This window comes from Homalodisca vitripennis, chromosome X (genome assembly GCF_021130785.1).
Source record: "Homalodisca vitripennis isolate AUS2020 chromosome X, UT_GWSS_2.1, whole genome shotgun sequence".
In the NCBI taxonomy this organism is placed as follows: Eukaryota; Metazoa; Arthropoda; class Insecta; order Hemiptera; family Cicadellidae; genus Homalodisca; species Homalodisca vitripennis.
Genome location: NC_060215.1, coordinates 147,796,949 through 147,824,089, shown reverse-complemented (window position 1 = coordinate 147,824,089; position 27,141 = coordinate 147,796,949). Strand labels below are relative to the sequence as shown.

The 27,141-nt window shown below is 33.6% G+C and overlaps 1 protein-coding gene across 1 annotated transcript; it reads left to right on the top strand.

The window, feature by feature from the left end:
• Positions 1-1,994: 1,994 nt before the first annotated feature.
• On the top strand, positions 1,995-4,497 carry LOC124369663. The gene is made up of 3 exons (XM_046827713.1): positions 1,995-2,484; positions 2,830-3,124; positions 4,321-4,497. Exons 1-3 carry the CDS (start codon positions 2,333-2,335, stop codon positions 4,495-4,497), a joined length of 624 nt encoding a protein of 207 aa, XP_046683669.1. The 5' UTR covers positions 1,995-2,332.
• Positions 4,498-27,141: the final 22,644 nt, after the last annotated feature.

The window sequence follows — 27,141 nt, the reverse complement described above, 5'->3', positions numbered from 1 at the left end:
GAGGCGAAAATAAATAAATTTCACGTACCTTTTCTATACATTCAATGGAGTTCTTATTAATATATATTTGCTGATAACGTGTAAGTTTAAAAAAATATTTTATTATAAACAATTTCATTTTGTAAATGAGGAAACAATCCATCCTATTGTTTGCTTGAAGCAGCTCCTAAAGAGGTTACTTCTCTACAATTTTTATAATTTCACCAAAACCTGAATTTATAGGCTTCTCAAGATGAACCCAGGTGTTTGTATGTAACGCAGCTTTGGCCATCAGTCATTTACTTGATGTACTTATTTACTTAAGGGGATTTGAAAACATCTTGTTTTTTGTATCATTTTAGGGGTACACAAGTAAGTGCATTTTTACTAGCAGTATTTCAAATGATGTTACGACATATTTTCAACTTTTTGTATTATGATGTTATTATATGCAAATAAGTAACAGTCATCGTTTGAAACACGAAATTGTAAACTAGAAATTCTGTATAACTATGTCGATAATGCATATCGAAGAGGATGATCAAACGCAGAATAATATTTTTAACAACACAAACTATATTGAAACTCCTCTTGTCATCCTTGCACAGGATTTCACTCATCAAATAGTGCTTCACCATCGATAATTCCATTTTAATAACGTCAGGCCCAAGTAATAAATACAAACTACTATCAGCTTACTATCGTCTCATTAGATACAAGCTTGTCTCCAACAATCCATGTAGGCCTATACTCCACACAATGCGAAACGGAGGACTATTAATTTAAACTAACTTATAACCTTATACAAATATTGTAATCTATTGCTATTTTTAAAATGGAGAATTGGCAAAGTTAAGGTGTTATACTCTCTTAAAACATCTTAAAATGTAATAACGTCAGACCCAAGTAATTAATACAAACTACTATCAGCTTACCATCGTCTCATTAGATACAAGCTTGTCTCCAACAATCAATGTAGGCCTATACTCCACACAATGCGAAACAGAGGACTATTAATTTAAACTAACTTATAAACTTATACAAATATTTCAATCTAGAATTGGCAAAGGTAAGGTGTTATACTCTCTTAAAACATCTTAAAATGTACAGGATCCAAATGAAGGTAATGAAGCTTCAATGTGACATCAGAAAATAAAGTTGAAATTAAATTCCAGCAAATCGGTTTGTGGCGTTTTCTAACACTGTTTTACGTTTTTCATATGGTTAATATAGTCAGATCTGATCCAATGTAATCAACCATAAAATACAAAGTGTTATTTGTAAAGGTGTTGTAAAAGTTTCTCGTTATTAGTTTTTAAAATGCCTGGAAAACGGCACACTTAAAAGAGTCATGGGGTTTTCTTTTTTTGTGTATTTATTTACAGTGTGTGTTATATAATTTTGCATTTTTTAAATCCCGACGAAGCTAATGTTGACTTATTCTGTTGTGTAGAAAAGAGGCATTTACATTAAAACGTGCAAGTTACATTTCAATCTTATGACAATGTAATTAAGAGGAAGTTTTTTTTAACTATATCCAAAAATACGTTTTAGGCTTAGTTTTTACTACACACCAAATCAACATTAACTGGCACTAATTACGTTAATTATTTAATATTAATATGTACAAGCTAAAACATATGAATTAATAAAGAAAGGCAGTAATTTATGAACTTTCATACAAAAATTATTTTGAGTGTCTATCAAGGCGCCTTCAAATTTTACACACTAGATGTTTACAGTTGTGTGCCTATTATTGCATTGAGCTTTTTAAGGCGTTTTCAACTCGCTTGGCCCTCACTAAGTGTTTAGTATTAATCTGTAGCCCTTTTTTAAATTTTAGTCGTAACTTACCTTGATAATGGTAGTTTTTGTACTATTTGTACTTTTTTTCTCATTTAGACAAAGCGTTAGTTACATTCAGGGTTTCCCGATTTTATAATTGAATCGGTTTTTGTTAAAAGGGCGTAAATCACATTTTTTTTTCAAAATGAATTTTATGAAAGAATATTGGTTCTAATAGGTAGACACATCAAACTGAGTTAAAAGGGCGTTCTAAATCCAATAGTATATGGGAATAATAAGCATAAAAACTTTTCAAACTTTTTTAGAAGGGCGTATGTCCATCTGGTGACTTTTTTAAATGGGCGTAACTCCAAAATAATGAATACAACAGATTGTCAGCTGTGGAGATACGCCTGTTTAAAAAAAACCTCTCCAACCACCTGTGTTTCTTCTTGTATTATTTTCCATCAGTTTCATATCTAACCTCAATGTTACTGAACGTGTTGTGAAAAGAAACTGTTTAGTACTTGATTTTCATTGTTTTATAGTAGCATCTACAATCTACAATATGAGTAATCACCCAAGCCCTCGTAAAAGGAAAGTATCTAATCCTGACTCATATATACGGACCAAAAATAAAAATGCTCGGCTGAAAGGGCAAGAATATGTAAGTCCTAGTGGGAAAACAGTTGCATCAAAACAGCCAGAATTTGATTGCAGGTTAGTACTTATGATTATTTCTGTATATTTTACAAAATAAGCCAAGCATAACTTTTTGTTATGAAATAGGCCTTATATAGGTATGTTTGTCTCTAGGTCCATTTTAGTGATTTTAACGTAAAATAAGATTTATGCAGGCCTACAATAACCAAAATTAATATATTAAATTACTATTTATTAATATTTTGATTGAGCAACAACAATCCAATTTTTATAGACGCTGCAATATAATAAGCGGCCACAGTTATGCTGGTATTCGACCGGCTCGTAATATTACTAATGGTTTTGTTTGTATCTTTGCATTAAACTAATATTGTTTAGTTTAATGATGTTGTTTGTTTGCAGATGTGCTAACCAATGCCTGAAAAAAATTGGGGAAGATGGGTGTACACAAATTTTTTCAAAGTTTTATAACCTATCATCAAAAAATGAACAAGATTTGTTTCTTCAAGGTCAAGTTGATGCCATAGAAGTTCAACGGCGACGTCCATCTACAGATACTCCTCAAAGGGCACAGAAAACTGCTTCTTTCAAGTACCATGTTGTAAACGGTAGTAAAAGAACTGAGGTATGTTTCAAAGGCTTTTTATCTCTGTATAATATTAGTGAAAAACGAGTCAGAATCCGAAACTTAAAACTAGTAGGTGAAGTACCATTAGACAAAAGAGGGAAAGGAATAACCAATACTCTTCCTACAGAAGTTAAAGAACTGGTTGGAAATCACATAAAGTCATTTCCCTTAAAAGAGTCACATTATTGTGGAAAAAAATTATATTACATGAGTGCTAATTTGTCATTGAAACAAATGTGGCGAATGTTTTGCCAACAGAATCCAAACAATAAAGTCAGCTACTTCTTTTATTGGATATGTTATCGTGAGAATTTTAATTATCGATTTGGTAGACCACAAGTAGACACTTGTGCAGTATGCGAGGCACTTAACGTAAAAATCAAGTCACCTCACCTTAATGACACTGCTAAAAAGGTTGCCATAGCAGAGCAGGTAGTTCATCTTAGGAAAAGTAAGAAATTTTATCATAAACTTGATGCCGAAAAAAATAGCACAGATGACCACGTCTTAGCGCTTACGTTTGACTATATGAAGACAATCAGTCTTCCTAAAATACCTGTACAGGAGCTTTATTATATGAGGCAGTTGTCTCTTAATCTATTTTGCATTCATGACTTAAAAAAAAATACAAGCTCTATTTACCTTTATCATGAAGGAAATGGAAGAAAAGGTCCAAATGAGGTTTGTACCTTTTTAAGAGAATGTTTAAAATCAGTCCCTGAGCATATTACTGAGCTGCATTTGTACTGTGACAACTGTGCAGGTCAAAACAAGAACCAACCATTATCAAGATATTGTTTGTACCTTACAGACTGTAAAGTGTTTAAAAAAGTTGAACAGTTTTTCCCAGTTCCTGGTCATAGTTTTTTACCTTGTGACCGGGATTTTGGAATAATATCTAAAGCCCTCAGAAGACATGACCGGTTATTTACCCCTGAGGAAGTGAAAGAGATCATTGAGAAGAGTTCTTCAATTCCAGGTAAATTCTCAGTAAATTTAATTACTGCAGATAAAATTCTTGATTTTAAAAACTGGATGAAGCACTATTACAAAAAAACATGCATTTCAAATGAAACCAGAGGCAAACAGGTTGCTAAGAAAGATAAAGTTACCTTTCAAATAAGTACGTTATACCACTTTGAATATGACTCTACAAAAAAGGCAATATTAAAGCATTTACCATGATAAATGGCATTATATGTCACAACTTTTTTATGAGCAAAACAAAACTGGTTTTTCCTCCAACTGAACCTGCTTATCCTCAGAATAAAGTCCCCATAAAACAGGCAAAAATCGAGGACATATTGAAACTAAAGGAATACATCCCTGATGTCTACTCTGCTTTCTACAATGAAGTCTTCCAGTGGCTCACAACCACCAACAATCAAGGTCCAGACAGTGACTACGAGATTGAAACTGACAATGAAATCGAAGAACACTAGATAATAAAACACTGAAATAAAAATAGTACTCTAGTTTTTTGTGTGACAGTGTTAATATTTATTATTTTAACTTCAAACTTTTTATGCACATTCATCTATGTTCCCTAAAACTTCAGAAATTCCAAAAATTGTAATATGTTGATTATAGTACATACCAAGCTTCTTTTTTCAACTGACTTATCATTTTTTTCCCTAGGATTTACGCCCTTTTAAAAAAAACCTTGCCAAAAACTGAAACATTTTGCTTAATTTATAGCACTAAATCAAATCATAGCTTAGCAAAATTTTGTCAGAGTTTGTTATAAGTTCCATGTTAAATTTTGTACAATATAAAAAATTTTTATTTACAAAAATACAAAAGTTATAATGTTTTTTATGATTCCTGAAAAGTTTGTATTTGTGGAGTTACGCCCTTTTAACAAAAATCGATTCAATTACTGTCGTAGTTGTACGTAATAGTATTTAGACAGAGTGCTAGTTACACTCAGGATTTCCCGAATTTTATAATTACAGTCGTAGTTGTACGTAATAGTATTTAGACAGAGTGCTAGTTACACTCAGGATTTCCCGAATTTTATAATTACAGTCGTAGTTGTACGTAATAGTATTTAGACAGAGTGCTAGTTACACTCAGGATTTCTCAATTTTATAATTACAGTCGTAGTTGTACGTAATAGTATTTAGATAGAGTGCTAGTTACACTCAGGATTTCCCGAATTTTATAATTACAGTCGTAGTTGTACGTAATAGTATTTAGACAGAGTGCTAGTTACACTCAGGATTTCCCGAATGTTATAATTACAGTCGTAGTTGTACGTAATAGTATTTAGACAGAGTGCTAGTTACACTCAGGATTTCTCAATTTTATAATTACAGTCGTAGTTGTACGTAATAGTATTTAGACAGAGTGCTAGTTACACTCAGGATTTCCCGAATTTTATAATTACAGTCGTAGTTGTACGTAATAGTATTTAGAAAGAGTGCTAGTTACACTCAGGATTTCCCGAATTTTATAATTACAGTCGTAGTTGTACGTAATAGTATTTAGATAGAGTGCTAGTTACACTCAGGATTTCCCGAATTTTATAATTACAGTCGTAGTTGTACGTAATAGTATTTAGACAGAGTGCTAGTTACACTCAGGATTTCCCGAATTTTATAATTACAGTCGTAGTTGTACGTAATAGTATTTAGACAGAGTGCTAGTTACACTCAGGATTTCTCAATTTTATAATTACAGTCGTAGTTGTACGTAATAGTATTTAGACAGAGTGCTAGTTACACTCAGGATTTCTCAATTTTATAATTACAGTCGTAGTTGTACGTAATAGTATTTAGATAGAGTGCTAGTTACACTCAGGATTTCTCAATTTTATAATTACTGTCGTAGTTTTACGTAATAGTATTTAGACAGAGTGTTAGTTACACTCAGGATTTCCCGAATTTTATAATTACAGTCGTAGTTGTACGTAATAGTATTTAGACAGAGTGCTAGTTACACTCAGGATTTCTCAATTTTATAATTACAGTCGTAGTTGTACGTAATAGTATTTAGATAGAGTGCTAGTTACACTCAGGATTTCTCAATTTTATAATTACTGTCGTAGTTTTATGTAATAGTATTTAGACAGAGTGTTAGTTACACTCAGGATTTCCCGAATGTTATAATTACAGTCGTAGTTGTACGTAATAGTATTTAGACAGAGTGCTAGTTACACTCAGGATTTCTCAATTTTATAATTACAGTCGTAGTTGTACGTAATAGTATTTAGATAGAGTGCTAGTTACACTCAGGATTTCCCGAATTTTATAATTACAGTCGTAGTTGTACGTAATAGTATTTAGACAGAGTGCTAGTTACACTCAGGATTTCCCGAATGTTATAATTACAGTCGTAGTTGTACGTAATAGTATTTAGACAGAGTGCTAGTTACACTCAGGATTTCTCAATTTTATAATTACAGTCGTAGTTGTACGTAATAGTATTTAGACAGAGTGCTAGTTACACTCAGGATTTCCCGAATTTTATAATTACAGTCGTAGTTGTACGTAATAGTATTTAGAAAGAGTGCTAGTTACACTCAGGATTTCCCGAATTTTATAATTACAGTCGTAGTTGTACGTAATAGTATTTAGATAGAGTGCTAGTTACACTCAGGATTTCCCGAATTTTATAATTACAGTCGTAGTTGTACGTAATAGTATTTAGACAGAGTGCTAGTTACACTCAGGATTTCCCGAATTTTATAATTACAGTCGTAGTTGTACGTAATAGTATTTAGACAGAGTGCTAGTTACACTCAGGATTTCTCAATTTTATAATTACAGTCGTAGTTGTACGTAATAGTATTTAGACAGAGTGCTAGTTACACTCAGGATTTCTCAATTTTATAATTACAGTCGTAGTTGTACGTAATAGTATTTAGATAGAGTGCTAGTTACACTCAGGATTTCTCAATTTTATAATTACTGTCGTAGTTTTACGTAATAGTATTTAGACAGAGTGTTAGTTACACTCAGGATTTCCCGAATTTTATAATTACAGTCGTAGTTGTACGTAATAGTATTTAGACAGAGTGCTAGTTACACTCAGGATTTCTCAATTTTATAATTACAGTCGTAGTTGTACGTAATAGTATTTAGATAGAGTGCTAGTTACACTCAGGATTTCTCAATTTTATAATTACTGTCGTAGTTTTATGTAATAGTATTTAGACAGAGTGTTAGTTACACTCAGGATTTCCCGAATTTTATAATTACTGTCGTAGCTTTACGTAATAGTATTTAGACAGAGTGTTAGTTACACTCAGGGTTTCCCGAATTTTATAATTATAGTCGTAGTTGTACGTAATAGGATTTAGATAGAGTACTAGTTACACTCAGGATTTCTCAATTTTATAATTACTGTCGTAGTTTTACGTAATAGTATTTAGACAGAGTGTTAGTTACACTCAGGATTTCTCAATTTTATAATTACTGTCGTAGTTTTACGTAATAGTATTTAGACAGAGTGTTAGTTACACTCAGGGTTTCCCGAATTTTATAATTATAGTCGTAGTTGTACGTAATAGGATTTAGATAGAGTACTAGTTACACTCAGGATTTCTCAATTTTATAATTACTGTCGTAGTTTTACGTAATAGTATTTAGACAGAGTGTTAGTTACACTCAGGATTTCCCGAATTTTATAATTACTGTCGTAGCTTTACGTAATAGTATTTAGACAGAGTGTTAGTTACACTCAGGGTTTCCCGAATTTTATAATTACAGTCGTAGTTGTACGTAATAGTATTTAGACAGAGTGCTAGTTACACTCAGGATTTCTCAATTTTATAATTAAAGTCGTAGTTGTACGTAATAGTATTTAGACAAAGTGTTAGTTACACTCAGGGTTTCCTGAATTTATTTGTTGTTGTTAGATACTGATTATTTCGGTAAATCAGTATCTAAACCAGTATTTGTACTCAGTATCGCCGAGTAACGGTATCAGAAGTAAGGGTTACAGGTTCGTACTGATTTAATCCACATCTAGTCCCAGATAGCCAAAAGGTCCAGGGTACAGGTTACATCATACAGACTATAGGTTTGAGTGTTAGAAAATATTGTTTGTAATTGTGGAACAAATAACGCTTACTTGCTTGCAACATATTTGATTGCGTGTTAATTCACATTCCATACTCAAGCCACGCGCTTCTTCTTTTCTTGTTCTTTTGTTCGGTCAAAGTAACCTTAAATTCGGTGAAATATTTTACTGAAGCAGATATTGCACCATAAATTATGATTTAATCAACACAAATAATAGAAATACAATGGTCACTGTAGGGATAAATATTACACCACGAACAATGTTTCCTGATTATGGGTATTCAAATTATTTTTTATTGGATTGAAATTGGGATGAATGAATTGTATTTTACTGCAAACGTTACATCCCAAGGTTTAAGTGCCAAAGAGCTAAGATTTGTCTATTCCAACGATCTCAGGAACGAAAATAACCAAAATGGTCTCTGGCTCGGATAAACAGTTGAACACTTAGAGCAAAACAAAATAAATTTATGTGTCGTTAATGCTCGATTTCGATTTTGGAATATGAATGAGTTCTGGTTACTTTTTGGAGCAAACTACGATAACAGTATGTTGCTATATGAGAAACAAAGCATCATACTAATGAATAATTTCGTATCCATTTACAGCAATACTGCGTTCATAGGATCTTAACGCAGTAAGTTAGTATTAATTATCCGTATTTACTCTTTGTTAAGAACATCTAATTGTCCTTAAAAATTTATACATTGTTAATGGATATATATATATATATATATATATATCAAAGCAGCAGAAAATGTCGACTTCCTTTTTGTTCAATCAATGGGATAATACTCGTATATGCTATTGCTATATATTACTATATTATATAATATATTACTCTGCTATTTATTACACGTAAACTGCAACAGATTATTATGTTCTTATAAGAAAGAAATAAATAAACTAAATTTTTTATTATAACTCTACTTACTTACGTTATTGATTAATTTGCGGTTAACTTTCAATAGTCTTTTGATTGTTTCATAAAGACTTAGAAGCAATGCCAAGGCAACGCTCTCAGTGTGAATAGCGTAAGTTTATCGTAAGACTATAGTTAGTAGTGGACGCAGTGTTTTGGCTATCATTGGATTCTTGGAAAAGAGGAGAGGATGAATTTCTAGAATGGAAGAAGATTAAGAGAAAGCTGAAGGGTACCAAGGGATCAATAAATAATTCACAAGAGCATTGAGGAGAAGAGTAAGTGTCAGAACAGAAAGCCGACCCACCTTCTTCGAACGGGGGTGTCGACGTCACAGGAGGAACTAACCAACCAAGGTAAGACTACACATTCAAAAGGAAAGAGAGAACAACTTACTAACGTTGACTTGAGATACCGACAAAGGAGGTATTAGGTCTATTGTCAAAGGTGGTGGTCAAACGCCAGGGAAACCCCCGTGACACTTGAAAGGCCTCGTGTAAACGACCTTGGGTTCTACCACATAAGAACAATATTACTTCCAATTCTATGCCTTTTTTCTAGCTTATATAATTATGGAAGATATCTTACATTAAACAGCCAAGCCTTTTGGTATCAGCAGCCAATAATGTAATTTCTAACACAACAATTATTAGTCTACAAACCACTGTACTACTGCTAATAACAACAAAATTACTCACTGAATACTGTTGTAAATCCTTTGTAAACTTCAAATCAAGTGTTCAAATTGGTAGCCATTGTTTTTCAAGCAAAAAAAGAACCCATTTTCAAATTCTTGCCTAACCTTTCTAAACGTTTCTCTGGTTAAGCGCCTGCACTCAGCAGTGATCCTGTTTTTCAAGTCTTGGACACCAGTGGGATGTGTTTTAAAAACTATTAATTTCAAGTGACCCAAAAAAGTAAAGGTGTTAAGTCTGGAGACCTTGCCGGCCACTCAATTGATCCTCTTCTTCCGATCCAGTGATCAGGGTAGTGTGCATCTAGCCACTGTCGTACAGGAAGAGCATAATTTGGAGGTGCCCCATCTTGTTGAAAATAAAAAATATCCGCATCTAAATTTAACTGGCCTACTTCATTTAACTGGTTTTAAAGTGTTTCCACAATAAGAGGGTCAATAGTGTTTACCTTAACCTAAATAAATGGAGAATCGTTCTTGGATTTGGTAGAATTGTAGAGAAAAATTAATTCATGTCAAATCTGACATAATATTATCAAATTTAGATATCTCAAGTCATTGTTAGCATATAAAGTATATTTATTAATCGAAATGTTTATCTTGTAGGTTTGTCCTCTTCTAATTTATTAACACTGATCCAGTTTGTTTGATTTGCAACCTATCAATACTTGTTACCTGATATAATCTATTTAACTATTTATTCAAGATATTTCTACGAGTAGTATCCACCATTAATGTAAAGTAGAATCATACCATTTAAAAATGAAGGTCTCCCTGCATGTTTATTGAGTTTTAAATGATTGTTATAAAATATATTTATATCAAGGCCCTGTCATTACTTGGTCTATGTTGGTAGGTATGAGATGACGAGTAGCTTAATATTATTTATTTTTGTTTGGAATTAAAATTACCTTTAATTTATTTACTTCTAATGTGATTGTGGTGTACCCAATGGCTATGAATTGGCTTGGGCACAGCATTTAAATTACTTGACTATTAATCTTACTGTGTCACAATAATGTATCCTTGGTACTGTACTTTAAAACCTTACCAATATAGTATCATTTCTGCATTATTTCTGAGAATCAAATTATATTATTACTGATAATAACTAAATTATTGTCCTTAAATTTATTGTTTGATGAGGTATGAGGAATTAATGTTTAATGGTTCTGGTCTATGACACAAGATTGGCTGTGACGGGTTCCCCTGCATCAAGGCCGCCTGGCATCGTCTCTTCACACCTCAGTGACCTTGACACGCCACTGTCGTCCCAGGACGGACCTTATCAGACTCCAACCGATGAGTCTATCTCTAATCACAACAATTTAATTGTTATATTTATTCTGTATTAAAATATCTGTGTCCTATTTATAAATTTTCTCGGTGACCACCAGTAATTATCTATTTATTGGCTAGATTTATTTGGCTCGAGCAAACTGTTACATCCTATTACTTAGCAAAGTTAAATCCTATTTGTTTGAGAAGAATATTTATTAGTGTATAGCTGTTTTACTTGAGCGAACTGCTTCCTTTAATTTATCATGGTGCACTTCTATTTTGCATGAACAGTATATATTTTTTATTTACATTTATTGGGGCTTGAACCCCTCATGCATGTGATTTTATGCGTGTACTTATTGTGATGCCTTAACTTGTATTGCCTAGGCATTAAAATAGGCTCAAATTATTGAATTGTAGGTGCTTCATTGATTAATGTGTTAACTTGCAGAGTGGTCATTAACCGTCGATTAACAGTTTATATTATTTTAATATTACTTAATAATCTCTCAAAGTTGTTGACAAGCTGGATTAGCTGTGTAGTGAGTATTATAACTTTATTATAATTTATAGCTAACTTATATGTAAGTTAACTTCCATGATTTCGACCTAGGTCTGATCTTAGTTGATACTGTGTAAAAGCCGGCCTTAGACTGCAATCTAGCGAATCGAGTATAATAATCCTTTGATTCTCTACTCCCTCAGGTAATTTCTTCTTCTTCCAGCGTCAGGGATAGTTTCTCATTCTCCTTCTGTGTCTCGTGCAAATGAGGTGGCGCCCTAAAGACAATACCCTTACAAGTGCTAGACTTTATAGGACCGCCGACTCCGAACCATCTCTGCGCTAGCCACCAAAATGTTTCCCGACCGAGGTTACATCTACCGATTGGTTTACAGCCAACTTTCAAACTCGAGTATCTATCTATACTTTTTGATCCGAAAGCACGTCTACATGGTTCGATCGCGCTTTTACACAAAATTATTAAATATTTTTTTAAAATTATATTTTAATTCACATGCAATTAATGCTAGGGACTTGCATACTGTGTAGTGACAACGCCTGGACTAGACTACAAGCAGATTTTGGGTACGTCTGAACCCTTTTCTTTCCCTGCTTTACTTCTTCCTGTTCGTTAATTTTGTATGTTTTAATACCTCCCCAACCTGACAAAGAGGATAGATTCTAGGCCTCGAAACGTTGTATTATACCTTTTATAACCTATAACGATGGCAAATGTCCGAAATCCTGTTATGATTTCACCCTTCCTGCCCCTCCCCCCCACCCCGTGCTTGAGGTAACTCACAAACTTCAAAGGTAAATCAGTACCAAATCATTCATCAGTATATTACATTTTTATCTAATACGTTTTTCATTTCATTGTCACACCCGGAAATTAATTTTAAATACCATCAATTTTCCCTAACCGATGCTATGCACTTATGTGAGAAAAACTAGAACCAGAAACGTTCCAGTCATAGCTGTTTGTACATCAGCTGTTACGACGCACTTTTGACTCACTAGGAAGTGCCAAAGTGCCTAAACTCTGCTATTGGATTTTTTAACATCCATTTGAAGTACTCTAATTTCTCATCACTGCTTACTTTAAAACTTAATTTAGAGTTGTATCCCACTATGAATGTGTGGGCCTCTTAATTCTCTATTCTAGTAGAAATTTAAAATCACTAATTTTCAATAACAATAGAAACTAGTATTTCCCTTTTAAAGTCTTATATCTTAAAACCAATAATATTTCAAAGAATACTCTTCTAAAGTGTTAGTGAGTAAAGGAATGCAAATTTGAGTACAAGTATTCTACATGTGCAACAAGTTATGATTAGTAGTAAACTTGTTAATGGATTGCGAGAACACAGCTTAGAGTAATTCTTGAGATTTAAAAAACTCCAGATCTTCCATGTAAGAACTAGAATCAACAGTCACATTCACAAGGGGTGCCCATACAAAACGCAAGTGCACTCAACAGGATCATTGATTCATACTCATTTTTGGGAGATACAGGAATAAATACAATTATAAAAAGTGTTTACTTAAATTACTATCTTTATTTTTACAAAATAAGTAAAATAATATATTATATCACAAAATAAAAATCAATATGGAATAAGTGCAGTGTACGTATTTGGCTTTCAGTCTTTGGTAGTATTACGTTTATCATCGGAATCCCTCGAAATCTGCGTAGCGAATTGCCCCTTCTGCAATCCCTTCATGGTATTTGGCGAAGGTGGCAATGTCGGGGGTGACGTTTGGGGCACAGTATGAAGTGAGGACCTCCAGATTACATTCTGATCGGCAACATTCGTCCACAATGCCTGGCGTAGGGCGCACAATCCAAGCCCAAGCCCCTAGAACACACACCATGAAGGTGAACACATCGTCTGGGAGTGAATATACAAAGTGTCCTACGAAAAGGTTTAAACGTATGATGTTATATTACTTGCCCATTTATGATCCAAACATTTTCAAAGTCTACACAATTAATAAAGTAGGTTTTAAAAATATTCAGTGAAAATGAAAGCCACCTAACAATTGTAGAAACAGAATGGTGACATATTGAAAAATTTACCATTTTGCTTCCTATAAAAATTCATTTCTTGAATTACCTGATTTGATTACTGCGTTGCAGTTTTGAAGAACACCTGTTTATTAACGCTCATTGTTGAAAACAGCTGTTTGGTTGAAGAATATTGCTTGTGCTATAAAAATATAACATAACCTCCTCCATTATAGTTTAACTGATATTGAAGTTCGAGAAATGGCTTTTGATGTTCGTGATTTCGTAATGAATTTGCGTGGGGTATTGCTTTTGACAACATTACAGAAGCAATTAGGCAATTTCAGGTTGCCTACCCAGGAGTTGAGCACCTATCAATACAACAATAACTAAGTGGAAAAATCTTTTGTTAGATTGCAATTGAAGAGGAATATCTTTTAAAAAAGTTTGAGTTGTCTACTCTTACAATAATAACCACACCCTCCAGAACTTAAAAAGAACCCCTTTTACGAATGTTCATTAGGTCTTTATGTTTATTTCGTGTCCTTTTGCATTTATATTGTCGTGTTTCACACGAAATCTGAATGGGTTTCCCTGGAAATAAAATAAAACGTTAGACGTTTTCTTACCCGCGCCTGAGACGTCCCTGCGGTAACGTCCTCCGCAGACAACTCGCAGAACGTTCGGGATTCCTGGACCGCAGTAGCGGCGGGAGATGCTCTTCACTCTCTCGACTTCTTCCTCGGAAAGTGATGGTGAGGAGGTAGATGTTGACCGGTGGGATAAGGTAGATAGTACAGGAAAGGCGGTAGTGATCGGGAAGGGTAACATTACTCTAGAAGAAGAAAGAGGAGACGATTTCGGAAGGGCGGATGTGCTAGGAAAGATAGATGAAGTCAAAGGTGATGTGTTTCCTGGAGAATCGGAACGGGGCGGTAGGTCCAACGAGGCCTCACGTGTTGACGTGAAAGAAGGATATGGTAGAGGGTACCGGAGGGGAGCGAAGGATAGACAGGACACCGCATGCAGGACGAGTATCAGAGTGATAAATCCAGTGTTCATCTGAAAAACGAAAAACCTCTTGTCAAATCACATGAATAATTTTAATAAAAATGTTGAACAATCAATACATGTCTGTCACAAAATATGTATACTACTTAACTGGTTGGTAAAACATTGCCCACTGTTAATTTTTTTTAATTACTACAGATAGAAAGAATAACTTTGGATTCTTAAGGTTCAACGGGACCTGCTCAAAGGCATGTATAAAATATTTAGAGGATCTTACACAGTGGGAAGGGTTATCATTTTAAAAATTTGTGTGTCTAATCGGAAAAACTGTAATAGTTACTTGAGATGTAAGTAAACATCTCAATTCAAAACGTTAAGTGTATATTTCAATTTCAGTAAAAAGATGCATAGAGACTGATAAAGCTTAGGATCTTAAGCGATTCATAGGCAGGACGAAAGTATGGTTCGAATCCCGTAAAGATTTCCTAAACAGAAATTATCGTATCCCTCAAGGTAAAAATCATTTAGCTGCTAAGCACTGCTCGATCAGTATTCACCTATTTTCAATAAAAAATATAGGTACTGTAATACGTTTTATTTGTCAAATTGACCCACTCCATGTAATATCGATTTTACGAAGAGGCCTATTTAGTTTTGTGGGCCGTACAGCGTACAGAATCAGCTGTACGCTCTAAGTCCGGAGGCGCTTATCAGCAGTGATAGTGCACTCAACAGAGTGCTGACTGGGTCTGATGCTCCCGGGTTTACATCCGGTAGCTAGCTCTCCTGTGGCTAGCTACTAGCTACATCTTCAACCTGTGTACCTGGCGAGACTCGATTCCGCAAAAAGTGACGTCAGTGACGGGTTCTTGCTCGTTAGTAGTTTCAAATTGTTCTAAACACAATTTATTGGCTGAGCGTCAGCGAAGCCTATTAATAGAGGGACTAAAAAAATTAATTAATGACTGTCTGTCTATCTGTCCTCGCGATATCTCGAAAACAAACTGACCTACAAATTTGAAATTGTGCATCAAACTTCATTTTCACACGAAGAACACTGAGTTCGATGGTGGTATATTTCCAACCATGGAATTTGGCTGAGCGTTTGGCCGCCACTTAGTAAGCTGACACAATTGCTCTTTTGTTTGCCGGTGGATGTACAGAGTCATTTTCCGTACGACTGTCTGTCGCTCTATTAGTCAATAATGAAATGATCTATAGACTTGAAATTTTGCATCGAACTTAGGCGAAACCTGTTGCACAGTATTTGGTGTAGTGTGCTTATTGTTGTACTTTTGATGACTCAATAAGAGGTTAGCTTGTCGAACTTTAAAAGTTTTCTCTTGCCAATTAGTTCCTAGTAAAAAAAAAAAACAACTACGTCGATGTAAACAATGCAATTTTGTAGAAATAGTTTACAAATATGATGTTAACGATCAATAACAAAACGCAAACAAAAGAAAGTCGTATTTAAATAAAACGTGTTAAATCAGTTGCACCAAAGTAAATAAAATAAATCTATTTGATCGTCATGCAATAACAATTAAGTAATACCGGACCGAATAAAACAGATAATGTAGTTTCGCGGTTTTTAAAAAATAACGCATTAGATTGAAGTTGATATAAACCTTTAAATTAGTTTTCAAATCAACAATTGTCTTTAATATGGAGTTACACGGATGTTTTTAATTTATAATTTACATTCTATAAAAATGTCTAAAAAGTGTTTATGGATCAATTAATCTACAATATTACTGTTAACCATATAACAATTTTTACGTGATAACCTAACATGTTGTGAGAAAATAAAAGCCTTGGTGATAAACTATATTCAGGAAGTAAAAAGGCATTACACACTTTTATAAACCAATTGATTGTAAAAAATTGTAATAGAACAATATTTATGGTACGTTTTCTGTAAGTGCAACCCACTTTACTTTTATTTGCAGTTGAGTCGTTCTAATTCCTGCTCTAAATGTTTACAAATTTCTCCAAGGTTCAATTTAACTTAACTAGTGAATATGAATGAATTAAGATTTGTTTTAATGCTACGTGTGCTAGTTTAGCCAATTTACATTTGCTTGGTACGTTTCAGATGGCATTGTAAATAATGAAGTTCACGGTGACTTGTTTCATCTAGGCTTAAACCTCAAGTATTAAGCATTTCCAACAAAACTGACAAGAAAATATTGCAACTATCTCATGCTGTTTTAAATATTTACAAGTTAAAAGCTATATATTTCCATTTGGTATAAGGGTAATGTCTTAAATGTGCATGATAAATATATTTTACTAAGCTGTACTTATTTTCAAAATAGAACATCTGGAGAATTGAATGTCTTGTTGAAAATCATGTACATCTGTTTTAAATAAGGGATATACTGTATCAACTATCTGAATTAGTTGCCATGTCTCTTTGAAAGCGCACAGTGCATTCATGTCATTGAGATGCGCAATCTGCTGTGCGCGGAGTACAAATTTCAATTTATAGTAAACCGTGCCCGTACTTTGTAATCGACTATTAAAATCTCGTTCTTCTGTCAGTTGAAATCCATAAAAGATATAGGTTCTAGGTATCTTATTAACCTTTTCAGTTACTAAACTGAAATAATTGTCAAGAAGCGTACAGGCACATCTATATAATGTTTACTACACAAAATATGCCATTTAATTAAGAAGTAAGCTTGAGATACTGTCACGTGATCAAGATTTAAAACTTGAAATCAATAAATATTCAAGTTTTCAATTCTTTTTACGCGTATGTGTATTCTATGCCGGAAGAGTTATTACATTTTTAAATTGGATGGTTTCCCTGTAAAATATCCTAAAGTATACTGCAGACATTCATAATTTCTTATAGCATAAGAAGAGTTGATAAAATAAAATTTATTCAGTTACCAATTACCGGCATTGCAGTCTTTATTTCGATACCAAAGTATAAGACTAATGTACTTGAATAACATTGAAACTTTACGACTAATATTGATTAAACTGTGTGATAAATTTGAACTTGGCTATGGTTTCCATAACCTTGGCCTAAATACGCATAGTTTCAGTTTTGTAGTTTAAATGTAAGTGTAGATGTAAAGCTGGAAAGTCAAGTGTTTTTAAGAATGTAACGCCGTAAGAAAATTTATTTTTTTTTGTATGAACTACGATGTCATAAATTCTTGATGAGCGTTTCATGAACACCACTTACAATCTCCAAAATTAAGTCGAATGATATAAAAGTTTCGTTATAGCCTATAAGAGTTGAACATTTATAATAATTTTATTTAGGATTTCAATTTCAAGTAAAATCGATGCAGTTTCTAGAAACATTATTAACATTTTGAGGTCAACGGCTATGGCTAACAGAATAACTAACATATATCTGAGTAGACAAAGGCTTTAAAATACAATGAAATTATTAGAAATATACATTTTGTATTAAAACAGGATTTAAGTTACATTTCAGTAATATAAGTATTATTTCTGAAATGAAAGACTTAATCTAAAACACAATTTTTACTTTCTGCGTTTAGGTAGAGTGATGTTCGCCGACCTTAAACCCATCTACGGGCAAAACCGCGTTTCTATTACAGCGCTCTGATCGGTGGATTAATAGTATCAAAACATGTAGACTTTGACTAAGGGTTCCCGGAAGTTTCAGAATAAAATAATATATTAACCAGTGACACGTAATAATAATGTAATTTGTAATACTAAGAATCATAAGTATCAAAAGTAGTAGGACTGGAAGTAAACTTTTTCTATGGAGACGGATTTCCGTAAGTTTTGGGGTAAAAAATGTATTAACAAATAACACATAATAATGATGTAATTTATAATGATGTGGATGGTTGGAAGCAATATTTAAGATTTTAAAAAGCGGAAGTTAAATTGAATTACAACCACTACGATAAAATGGTAATGTAGTGTAAAGAATGAAAATTTGCGGATGATGTAAAACTATGTTATTACTGAGTATTACAACTTCTATACAGCAAGATTCTATTTTATTCATTTAAACCAATTACACAAATGATGTAAAAGTATTCACTCAAATAACTGCTTTTGTATGAATTTTAAGATTAGTACTTTTTTTTAAATATAAGACAATTACAGTGCAACTTAAAATGCTTTATGTTTAAATACAAAATTATTTAAAATTTTGAAGTTGCCGGATCGTCTTTTAGATTTAAATTCACCGATCATAATTTTAAAATTTATATTTTATTAAAGAAAGTTGTAAATGGTAGTAGAAAAAATAATAATATAACCAAATATACTACTTACATTGCTGCCTTGTATGATAACCAGAGAACGTTGAAGAATAAGTTAAGCAGCACACCCAAGCCAAGCCGCCAGTTGTAGATCTTCTCTCTGGTGCTGGTCCACAGCTAGTACTGCTGGAAGGTGCTCGAAGTGAGTGAGGTGGCGGAGTGTCGCAGGTGAAGTGCTGGAGATGGAGTGCCGGAGCGAGTTCTTCGTTGGCCCTTATGATCCAGCTGAAGAGTGCGCCGGGGTGGGGCGTAGGGGAAGGGTGGGGCATGTATGAATAGAGGGATGGACCAATTGGAGGATTGGAAATTCCTTCAAGACAATACCATAGCTTCTTCCTTGGAAGTTAAATAGGAATCCAGAGTTATGATAAAATTTGAATGAATTTTTAACATTTTCTGAGTATATAATTAATAATTAATTTTTTATAAAGCTTAGTTTTTACACTATATGAATACTTACTTTTTCTTTTTCAATTTTACCAAGAGAAACAATTGAAATTCTTCATATTCTATGTGTTCAACGATTCAAGTTTGTAAACACAACATTTTTAGATATTTTAAAAATAATATTTTAATAATATTTAACCATAAATTCGTGTTATCCCACCTAACAATGTATGAGTAATGGGAAAAAATTAATCATACATGCATAAATATAATTTTCTGTCAATTTTAGTTTAGAAGCGTTGTAAAACATTAATTAATATCAAGTACCGTGTACAAATATTTTATTGCTGTTCTGCGTTTGGAATTATATTTCTTGTTATATCTTTCAATGGAGTATTAATAATTTCCTGACTTGATATGAAGTCAAGAAGCAAAATACAGATATTTTAAATGGGGTTTCGTTAGTTAAAATCGTTCATCAAATGTGTCGAAGACGTCCCTCAAAAACACTTTCTCCAGAAAAATCATGAGCCGTAACAGAGGTCAATTTTCAGGAATACGTTTTCCCCCTTTTTTGATGTGGACCTCTGTGAGTGTACAGAATACCCCATATGTTTAACATTACTTGCCAACAGAAGCAACTTAGAGGAGGAGTTCCACAAATTTTTCTGCTATTGGCCTTTACGTGTGATCAGAGGTACTTACTATTTTATGTACTCTTGTTTCGTCTGTCTTTCTTGTCTTTTGTCATCTCCAACTTATTACATTATTTCCTTTTTTTAAATCGCTCCACTTCTCTTAAACGATTTGATGGTTATGGTGATACCACAGCTTGCTGACAGAAAATTATCATTGGATGAGAACCTTCTCCCGTATTTGCTTGGTGGCTTCTGAACGTCTGATGGAACTAAAATTGAACGTTATAAGACAATATTGGCTAGATACAGGCGCCCAGAGTTGATATCATAAGGTCTTACAGTTAGTCTTCTTCAATTCTTCCAGGATAAGTTGGAAGGCTGGGAAAGACTCAATTATGCCAATCATCTTTCATGGTTTAAAGTATGGGTCTTTTTTGTTAGCCCTAATCAAACCACTCAAACGTTTTTGCAGGTTTGTATACATAATATTTGATTTGCTCTCTCTGGCATTTGACATCAGACTCTCTAGAATTTTATTGTGTTACGTGATAGGTACTATTTTGTCGCCATCAGTGCAATAAGAAATGCGATAAGATAAGATACGATAAGATATGATAAGGAAAGGTAGCCGGCTCTCTTGTAAAACGAGATCATATACTTTCACAGAATATAAGAGCTCATTAGTAAAAACTGCAGAGTGATGGTACCATAAATGATTTAAAGTCTTTAATAATAAAATAATACGAGTAATAAAATAAATAATAAAATAATCAGACATTCCTGATCAGACTCTCTAGAATGTTATTCGGTTATGTGATAGGCACTATCTCGAAGGGTGTTTTCCTTTCGTCGCTATCAGTGCGGGGTAGCTGTGAATTATATCTCTGCAAACTAAAACGCCTCATTAATAACGATTGCAGTGTGATGGTTTGATGGGACTTCGCAAATTTCGGTGTGATCTAACAAAATAGACCTGAAAATATACAGCAAATGTGCTCGGGATCCCAATGGGAGAAATTTGCTATTTCGGGGAAAGTCCGGTTGGGTGCATTCATATGTTCCTTGAGCCAAGTTTGTACCATAGATTAGGATATTACTCGAACAATAGAATTGAAGACGTTATTTTACCGGCAGGTCATCGATATTCGATGTTATTATTTTGGCTTGTTGAACCACAGTAATCTGACTTTTAGATTTAAAATTTTCTTTGGTATATCCCAATAATGGCATTTGCTATGGCTAACTATCTTTTTTGGGGTGTACAATGTAGTTCCTCGTGTTTTCAAATTTTTAGGATACATTTTTGGTCTGCCTACGCGGACAGCCTAAGCGTAACCTTTTTTATAAATTAGTTGCTGTATGGTTCATCAGGACCACGTATTAAGACCCAGGCGTAAGCTACTGATGTTTCATGTGTTAAAATGCGGACCACCATGGCCATATTAATGTGATAATTAATAAATACTGTACACATTGCACGCATAAAATAAATATTGACACATACTGAAAACAGGACCTTGGAACAGTGACGTATCAACTGCTGACAATCTTCGTCCTTTATTCTTCCTCACTCCTGTGTGTTATACCGTCCAGGGTGATGTTAAATATAAAGTGTGACTCATATTTACAATGAATCAAAAATAAACGAAAAAGAGAGGAGAGTGGGTTCATTGGAGAGTATGGGAACCTTTGACATTACCTGGTCACATAAAAATGACAAAACTACTTGCTTACGGTTTCATAGAATGATTTTACAATTATCATTTGTGAAAACCTAAAAACATCATAACATATATACCTACACAACTGTACAGAAATTTGAAACGAAATATTGATTTTATTTACAACCATATTATGTAACGTAGATATGGTAGGAAGGGTTGATTCAATTTGAATGTTGAATTTAGCTCCAGTCCACCTTCGTTTTATTGCAGCGTTTGGTATCGGACGCTGTTTCAGACTTGACTCCTGGAAGCTGGTGTCATTTTCACCTGAAGGGATCCAAATAAAGTCGGCGATAAAAAAGCTTTAAATGAATCTTCATACCGTTTCGACATCAGAGACACCTATAAATAGGTGACGTAGTCCATCTGATGAGACAATGAGAAACGATCTGAAGACTTCATTTTGAGCTTCTTCGTCGCAGACATTGTTTTACTCTTCAGCCTAACATGACTCCAGATTCCAGGAGTCAAGTCTGAGACAGCGTCAGATACCAGACGCTGCAATAAAACGAAGGTGAACTGAGCTAAATTCAACGTTCAGATGATGTAAACATCATCCAATTTTGTAAAGTTGACATTGCATATTTTGTAACCTTTTGTTTTTACTATATCAATATGAATTATAAATAAACTATAGTACAGGAGTCAAGAGCCAATTTGAATTGTATAAGCACACAGTCTGATTTTCGTAATGTCGATTCTTAATACATAGACGTTCCTATAACTGAAATAAAACCGAAATGTAGAATCCCAAAATAGGCTATTCTCCAGAAGGATAACTAAAGCAAAGCTTACGGAAAGGAAATTTATCAGAATTTGAGAAACATTACACAGATTAAACAGGATAACCCTTTATATTAAAACGTGCTGATCAACACCAGGACCATACCGTTGGAATCTTATATGCAGTCACGTTACAAAAATACCTTAAATGGAGAACGTCACATAATGTTCTTAAAAAATTTTAAATTAATAATTATAAAAAGTGACAAATTTCTTTTAAATGACGGCTAAATGGAATGTTTTTGTTAGGGAATCTATAGTATTTGGTGTTTTAGAACACAATACATAATTCTAAGAAGGTTTCACTCTCGGGTTTATTTTTATAACCATTACGAAAAATCCTCCAAAGGTGGTAAAATTTATTTTTTATTCCATAGTCGTTACTGGTGTATATTATGTATATTAAGTTGTAAACAAATTAATATCCTCACGGAACGAAATTTCTCTAACATTTAAGCTGGGGACCAACGGCTGAAAGGTGACCGTATTCTATCGTTGAAGGCTGTATCTAGTCAATGTAAAAGAAGAAAGTGGATTAGAAGAGGCTGATAGTATAGTACAGCGACCTAAGTAACTATAGAAGCAAATTACAAAAAAAAAAAATGAATAAACATTGTAGATAGTTCATATTTTAATAATTATCATGAATAATTACGTTATAATAGCAAAATATTTCTAAATTTTATTATTTGTTTTAGCTGTTCTCAATAAGATAATCTTCCGAAATAGCTTCAAGTTTATCCGAGAGTGTGCAGTTGGAAAATTAACACCTACATTAATTCGCGAATGATCTCCTGATTAGACTTCAAAATGAGAAGTCCAATTTTGTTTCCAGACCACCAGCGTTGGTGGGTTTTGAAGCAGACCACATCCCGTAGGGCGTTATCTCAGCTTTCGTCGCGTCAGGATTTCTTGTCTCTATTGCCACCTTCTTCCCTCTGTTATGCTGACTCATAGACGCAAACTGTTTTCTCGGAAAGTTTAAAGTCTGTACTGAAATAAGAACGGAATAGGTCTACTGAGAACTCTTAATCAAGCTTAGCCACTTCCTTTTTGTAAAACACCTTTACCAGGATTTGCAAAATCTTTGGAATACACGTATTAACTTTATACCTTAGAGCTTTAATTATTAACGCACATTACTTGATAAATTTGTATATTGACATTTGCTTGGTTGTTGTGATTGATGATGAAGCAGAATATCCGTCCGCGGTACGGGTGCTTTAAAATGAAGTACGGATCGACCTATCTTTAAAATTGAAAATATATCAGAAATGATCCCCCCCAGTGCCATTTTGTAGAATTTTGGTTGTTAACATTTAATTTTCCAGAATTCTTTGGGGTCAAAATGTGGTGGGATTGTTTAAAGCGGAAAGATAGGTTTCTCGGTTCAGCCGCTATAGCCTACATAGGATGGTCTGCCTCATCCTGTACTTTATTGGCAGCCACCAAAACTCTTATAACTTATTACTTAACTTACTTATAACTATAACTATTAACTTATTTTTAAAGCCTTTAAATCATTGATGGTACCTACTAATGGGCTCTTTCTTATATTCTGTGGGAATATAATTTACCTCGTTCCGGCTACCTTTTCTCATCACATCTTATCCTATCTTATCTTACCTTATCGAATTTCTTATCACACCAATGGCGACGAAAGAAGGACGTTCCTCGAGATAGTACCTACCAAGCAACGCAGTAAAATTCAAGAGGGTTGATGTCAAATGCCTTCACTTCAGATACTTTTATTTATATAAAAATGACTGTCATTTTTCCAATACTGTGGTAAAAATTGATTTTTTATATAATTCTCACTATTTTATGACGTTTTCGAACAGAACATGTAATGTTAAGACGTTATACTTGCAGGTATTTTTACAAGTCTCATAGTTTTGGAGAGACAACGGTCAAAAGCTGGTAAAATCACATTTTGGATTATTGAAGATGGAGCTTTTATTGGCTATTATTAACTTAATCACTAAGAACACACCAACCAATACAATTTAAAACTTTTACCTAAGACACATCACAAAACTTTTTGTGATGTGTGTAAAGAAGAGCCTTGCTATAGAAAGGCCTTAAAAAATAAAAGTTTTAAGTGTTGGTTGGTGCGTTCTTAGTGATTAACGCACCAATACTAATACATAGTTTGTAATTATGTATTAGGTTAGTTATTACCTGAAGAAGAGATCAGATTGCAGATCTCGAAACGTAGTGTTACTGATTTATTGTTTCACTGAACAATGGCAAATGTCCGGGAAAATCCTGTTTCTTCACAATCCTTCCATCGTCAAAAATAACCTTCAAACAAAGAAGTAGCGATTAAGTATATTCTGGATTGTTTTTAGGGAGCTCCCATAATTATTTTTGTATTTAGCGCAACACAGTCCTGATCCTCTTACAATTTAAATGTGAAGGAAACAGGAGTTTTTCGGACATTTGCCATCGTTCAGTGAAACAAATAAAAGAAACTAAATGTATCCAGGAAAATTAATCAAAAATTAAATCTAAAGTTGTACTCTTCTTGCCTCGGTTAAATTTTAAAACTAAACTACTTTGAAAGGATAATGGGATCTCGAACATTTGCCATTGTTGTATATTACAAAATTTATAACACTACGTTTCGAGATCTGTAATCTGATCTCTTCCTCAGGTCGATAACTGCTACTTGGAGTCCAGTCCAGGTGTTGTCAGCACAGGATACAGGTATGCAGCTAAAGTCATACTTCTTTGACAGGTCAATTATTATTTTGAGTACTGCATCTCCTGATAGGCCAGGTATTAAAATAAAAATACTGTCGGGGTTATCATTTTTGTACAAATATACTTAAATTGCTTTGATTTTCGCTAATAATACATTTCAGAGCCCGCCGTATTATTGTAACTGCTTGAAAAACGTTACACACCCAGAATAGTGTAATAATGTCTTTAGAAGCAATAATACATTTAATATTTTAAAAGTCGTGAACATTGTGTACGTACAGAGAGAGATATGACAAATACGAACGCCCCACAGTAAAATAAATTAAAAGCTGATTGACATTCCTCGGACCCGACGATCGTTTTAAAAGAGGCTTAGCTAAAATAAAGTTGTAAAAATTATGAGATTGCTATTATTTGAAATTTAATGCTGACCCAAAGTGTCCATCAGAGGGGCAATCGATTGCTCCGACTTCCTTGTAGTTTTGAAGAGAAGGCACTTCCGCAAGTACTGCTTCCATGTTTCGATTTGAACTATCCTACGGTTATTGCTCTATCGAAGCACAATGCCACGTTCTCTAGCATATTTTCTTAAGAAGCAACTAATGATAATAGTATCAATTCAGTTATGAAACCAAATTTTCAAAAACATTAATATGATAACTAGTCTTCAGAGAATCCTCTTATTGTGTTTAGAGGGAAACAACAAGAATAAGTTCAGCAACAACAAAACAACTTCTGCTTTATCATCTCGGATTGTTATTGTCTAATGTCATCATGAGAATCTAGATGCTGATGCTAATTTCCCCATTGTGTTTCTGAAGTATATGTTTCTGCCAACTCTAGATAACTTGGTTTGAAACATGTTGCAAGCATTTTAAAACATAAATATTGAGCCTTACCTTAAAACAGCTAAGCCGTGAGAGCCTTCCTATCCATCCACTCCCCAGGCAAGTGGAGATAAACAAACGGAACTGTCGTGAGGCCTGTCTAATATTGGATCTATTACCGTTCGATGTTATGTGATAATCGTTAAAAGAACGATGGTATGCATATAAAGTTTTACCATAGGCAATTATTTTACTATGGAATGATATTTATCGCTCTGCTTTTCGCAAATCTTGAATTTATGCAGGATAGCACATTTCTGAATTTTTGTTGGCGGATAATATTTTGGACATTTGTTATAGTTTTGGAAATAAAGGCGTTCTGAAGACTCATATTTCTTTTATATATATATATATATCAGACTAGATGAATTATAGAAAGCCCATACATATAAAACTTTTCACAAAATAATGTATCACATTAAAAGATACTTAGGAAACCTAAACAAAAACATAAACAAAACCTTATAGGTTATTTATTTCAGCTAAAATGTTTCCATAGATTATAAGAATTGTAATAAGAGCTTTAACCTCAACAACACTATTATTTTTAATTTGGATGCATTAGTCTAAAAAGTACTGGACTTCCTCTTGGAGTAGTAATATGCCTCAGTCATTATGGAAGAAAATTAAGATGAATACAACTTTAAAACATTTTTACTAATTTCCGTTTGTATCTTCGCCCTGTAAGAATAGTATTGCGTTTAAAACTTAATGTTAAAAATACTCACGAGTAACGCCTAAAAGATGAGTTTTACCACCTTTTGAGGGCTAATTGGTTTGTTTTTATGAAAATATGTACACAAGTAAATCGCCTTAAAAGTATGCATTCTGTTCAAAAACATCATATTGTATACGTATTTCATTACAAACATTGAAATTTAGTCGCGTTGGAAAATTGAGGTATTACAATTTATTAATATAAGTATGTTAAGTTCTCCATTGAAAGATTATCTTAGTTTTGGCGGTATAACAGACTCCAATCGTGAGCGTATTGGGTTTAACGCTCAGTATAGTTGGTCTACGTGACGCTTACCTTATTCTGAGAAATTTAGTTTCTAAACAAAGTTGTAAATTTATTTAAGCTATCGAAAGCGTCTTTGTTGAATACGACTTAAAACTTACACGTGAGTCACCCTTTACATTTAAAGCCAACCTAGACGGCGAGGCACACAAGGGTATCGGAAGACAAAAGAGGGATTGGCAGCAGTTGACTGGACAAAAGTCGGGGCCGGTGCCAGAAGAGAACCATTG

Excerpts from the sequence above, each read along its gene's own strand:
- LOC124369663 (XM_046827713.1), top strand. The coding sequence starts at position 2,333 with ATGAGTAATCACCCAAGCCCTCGTAAAAGGAAAGTATCTAATCCTGAC. Across the intron at positions 2,485-2,829 it reads CAGCCAGAATTTGATTGCAG|ATGTGCTAACCAATGCCTGA; the intron begins GTTAGTACTTAT and ends GTTTGTTTGCAG. Across the intron at positions 3,125-4,320 it reads GAATCCGAAACTTAAAACTA|AATAAAGTCCCCATAAAACA; the intron begins GTAGGTGAAGTA and ends GCTTATCCTCAG.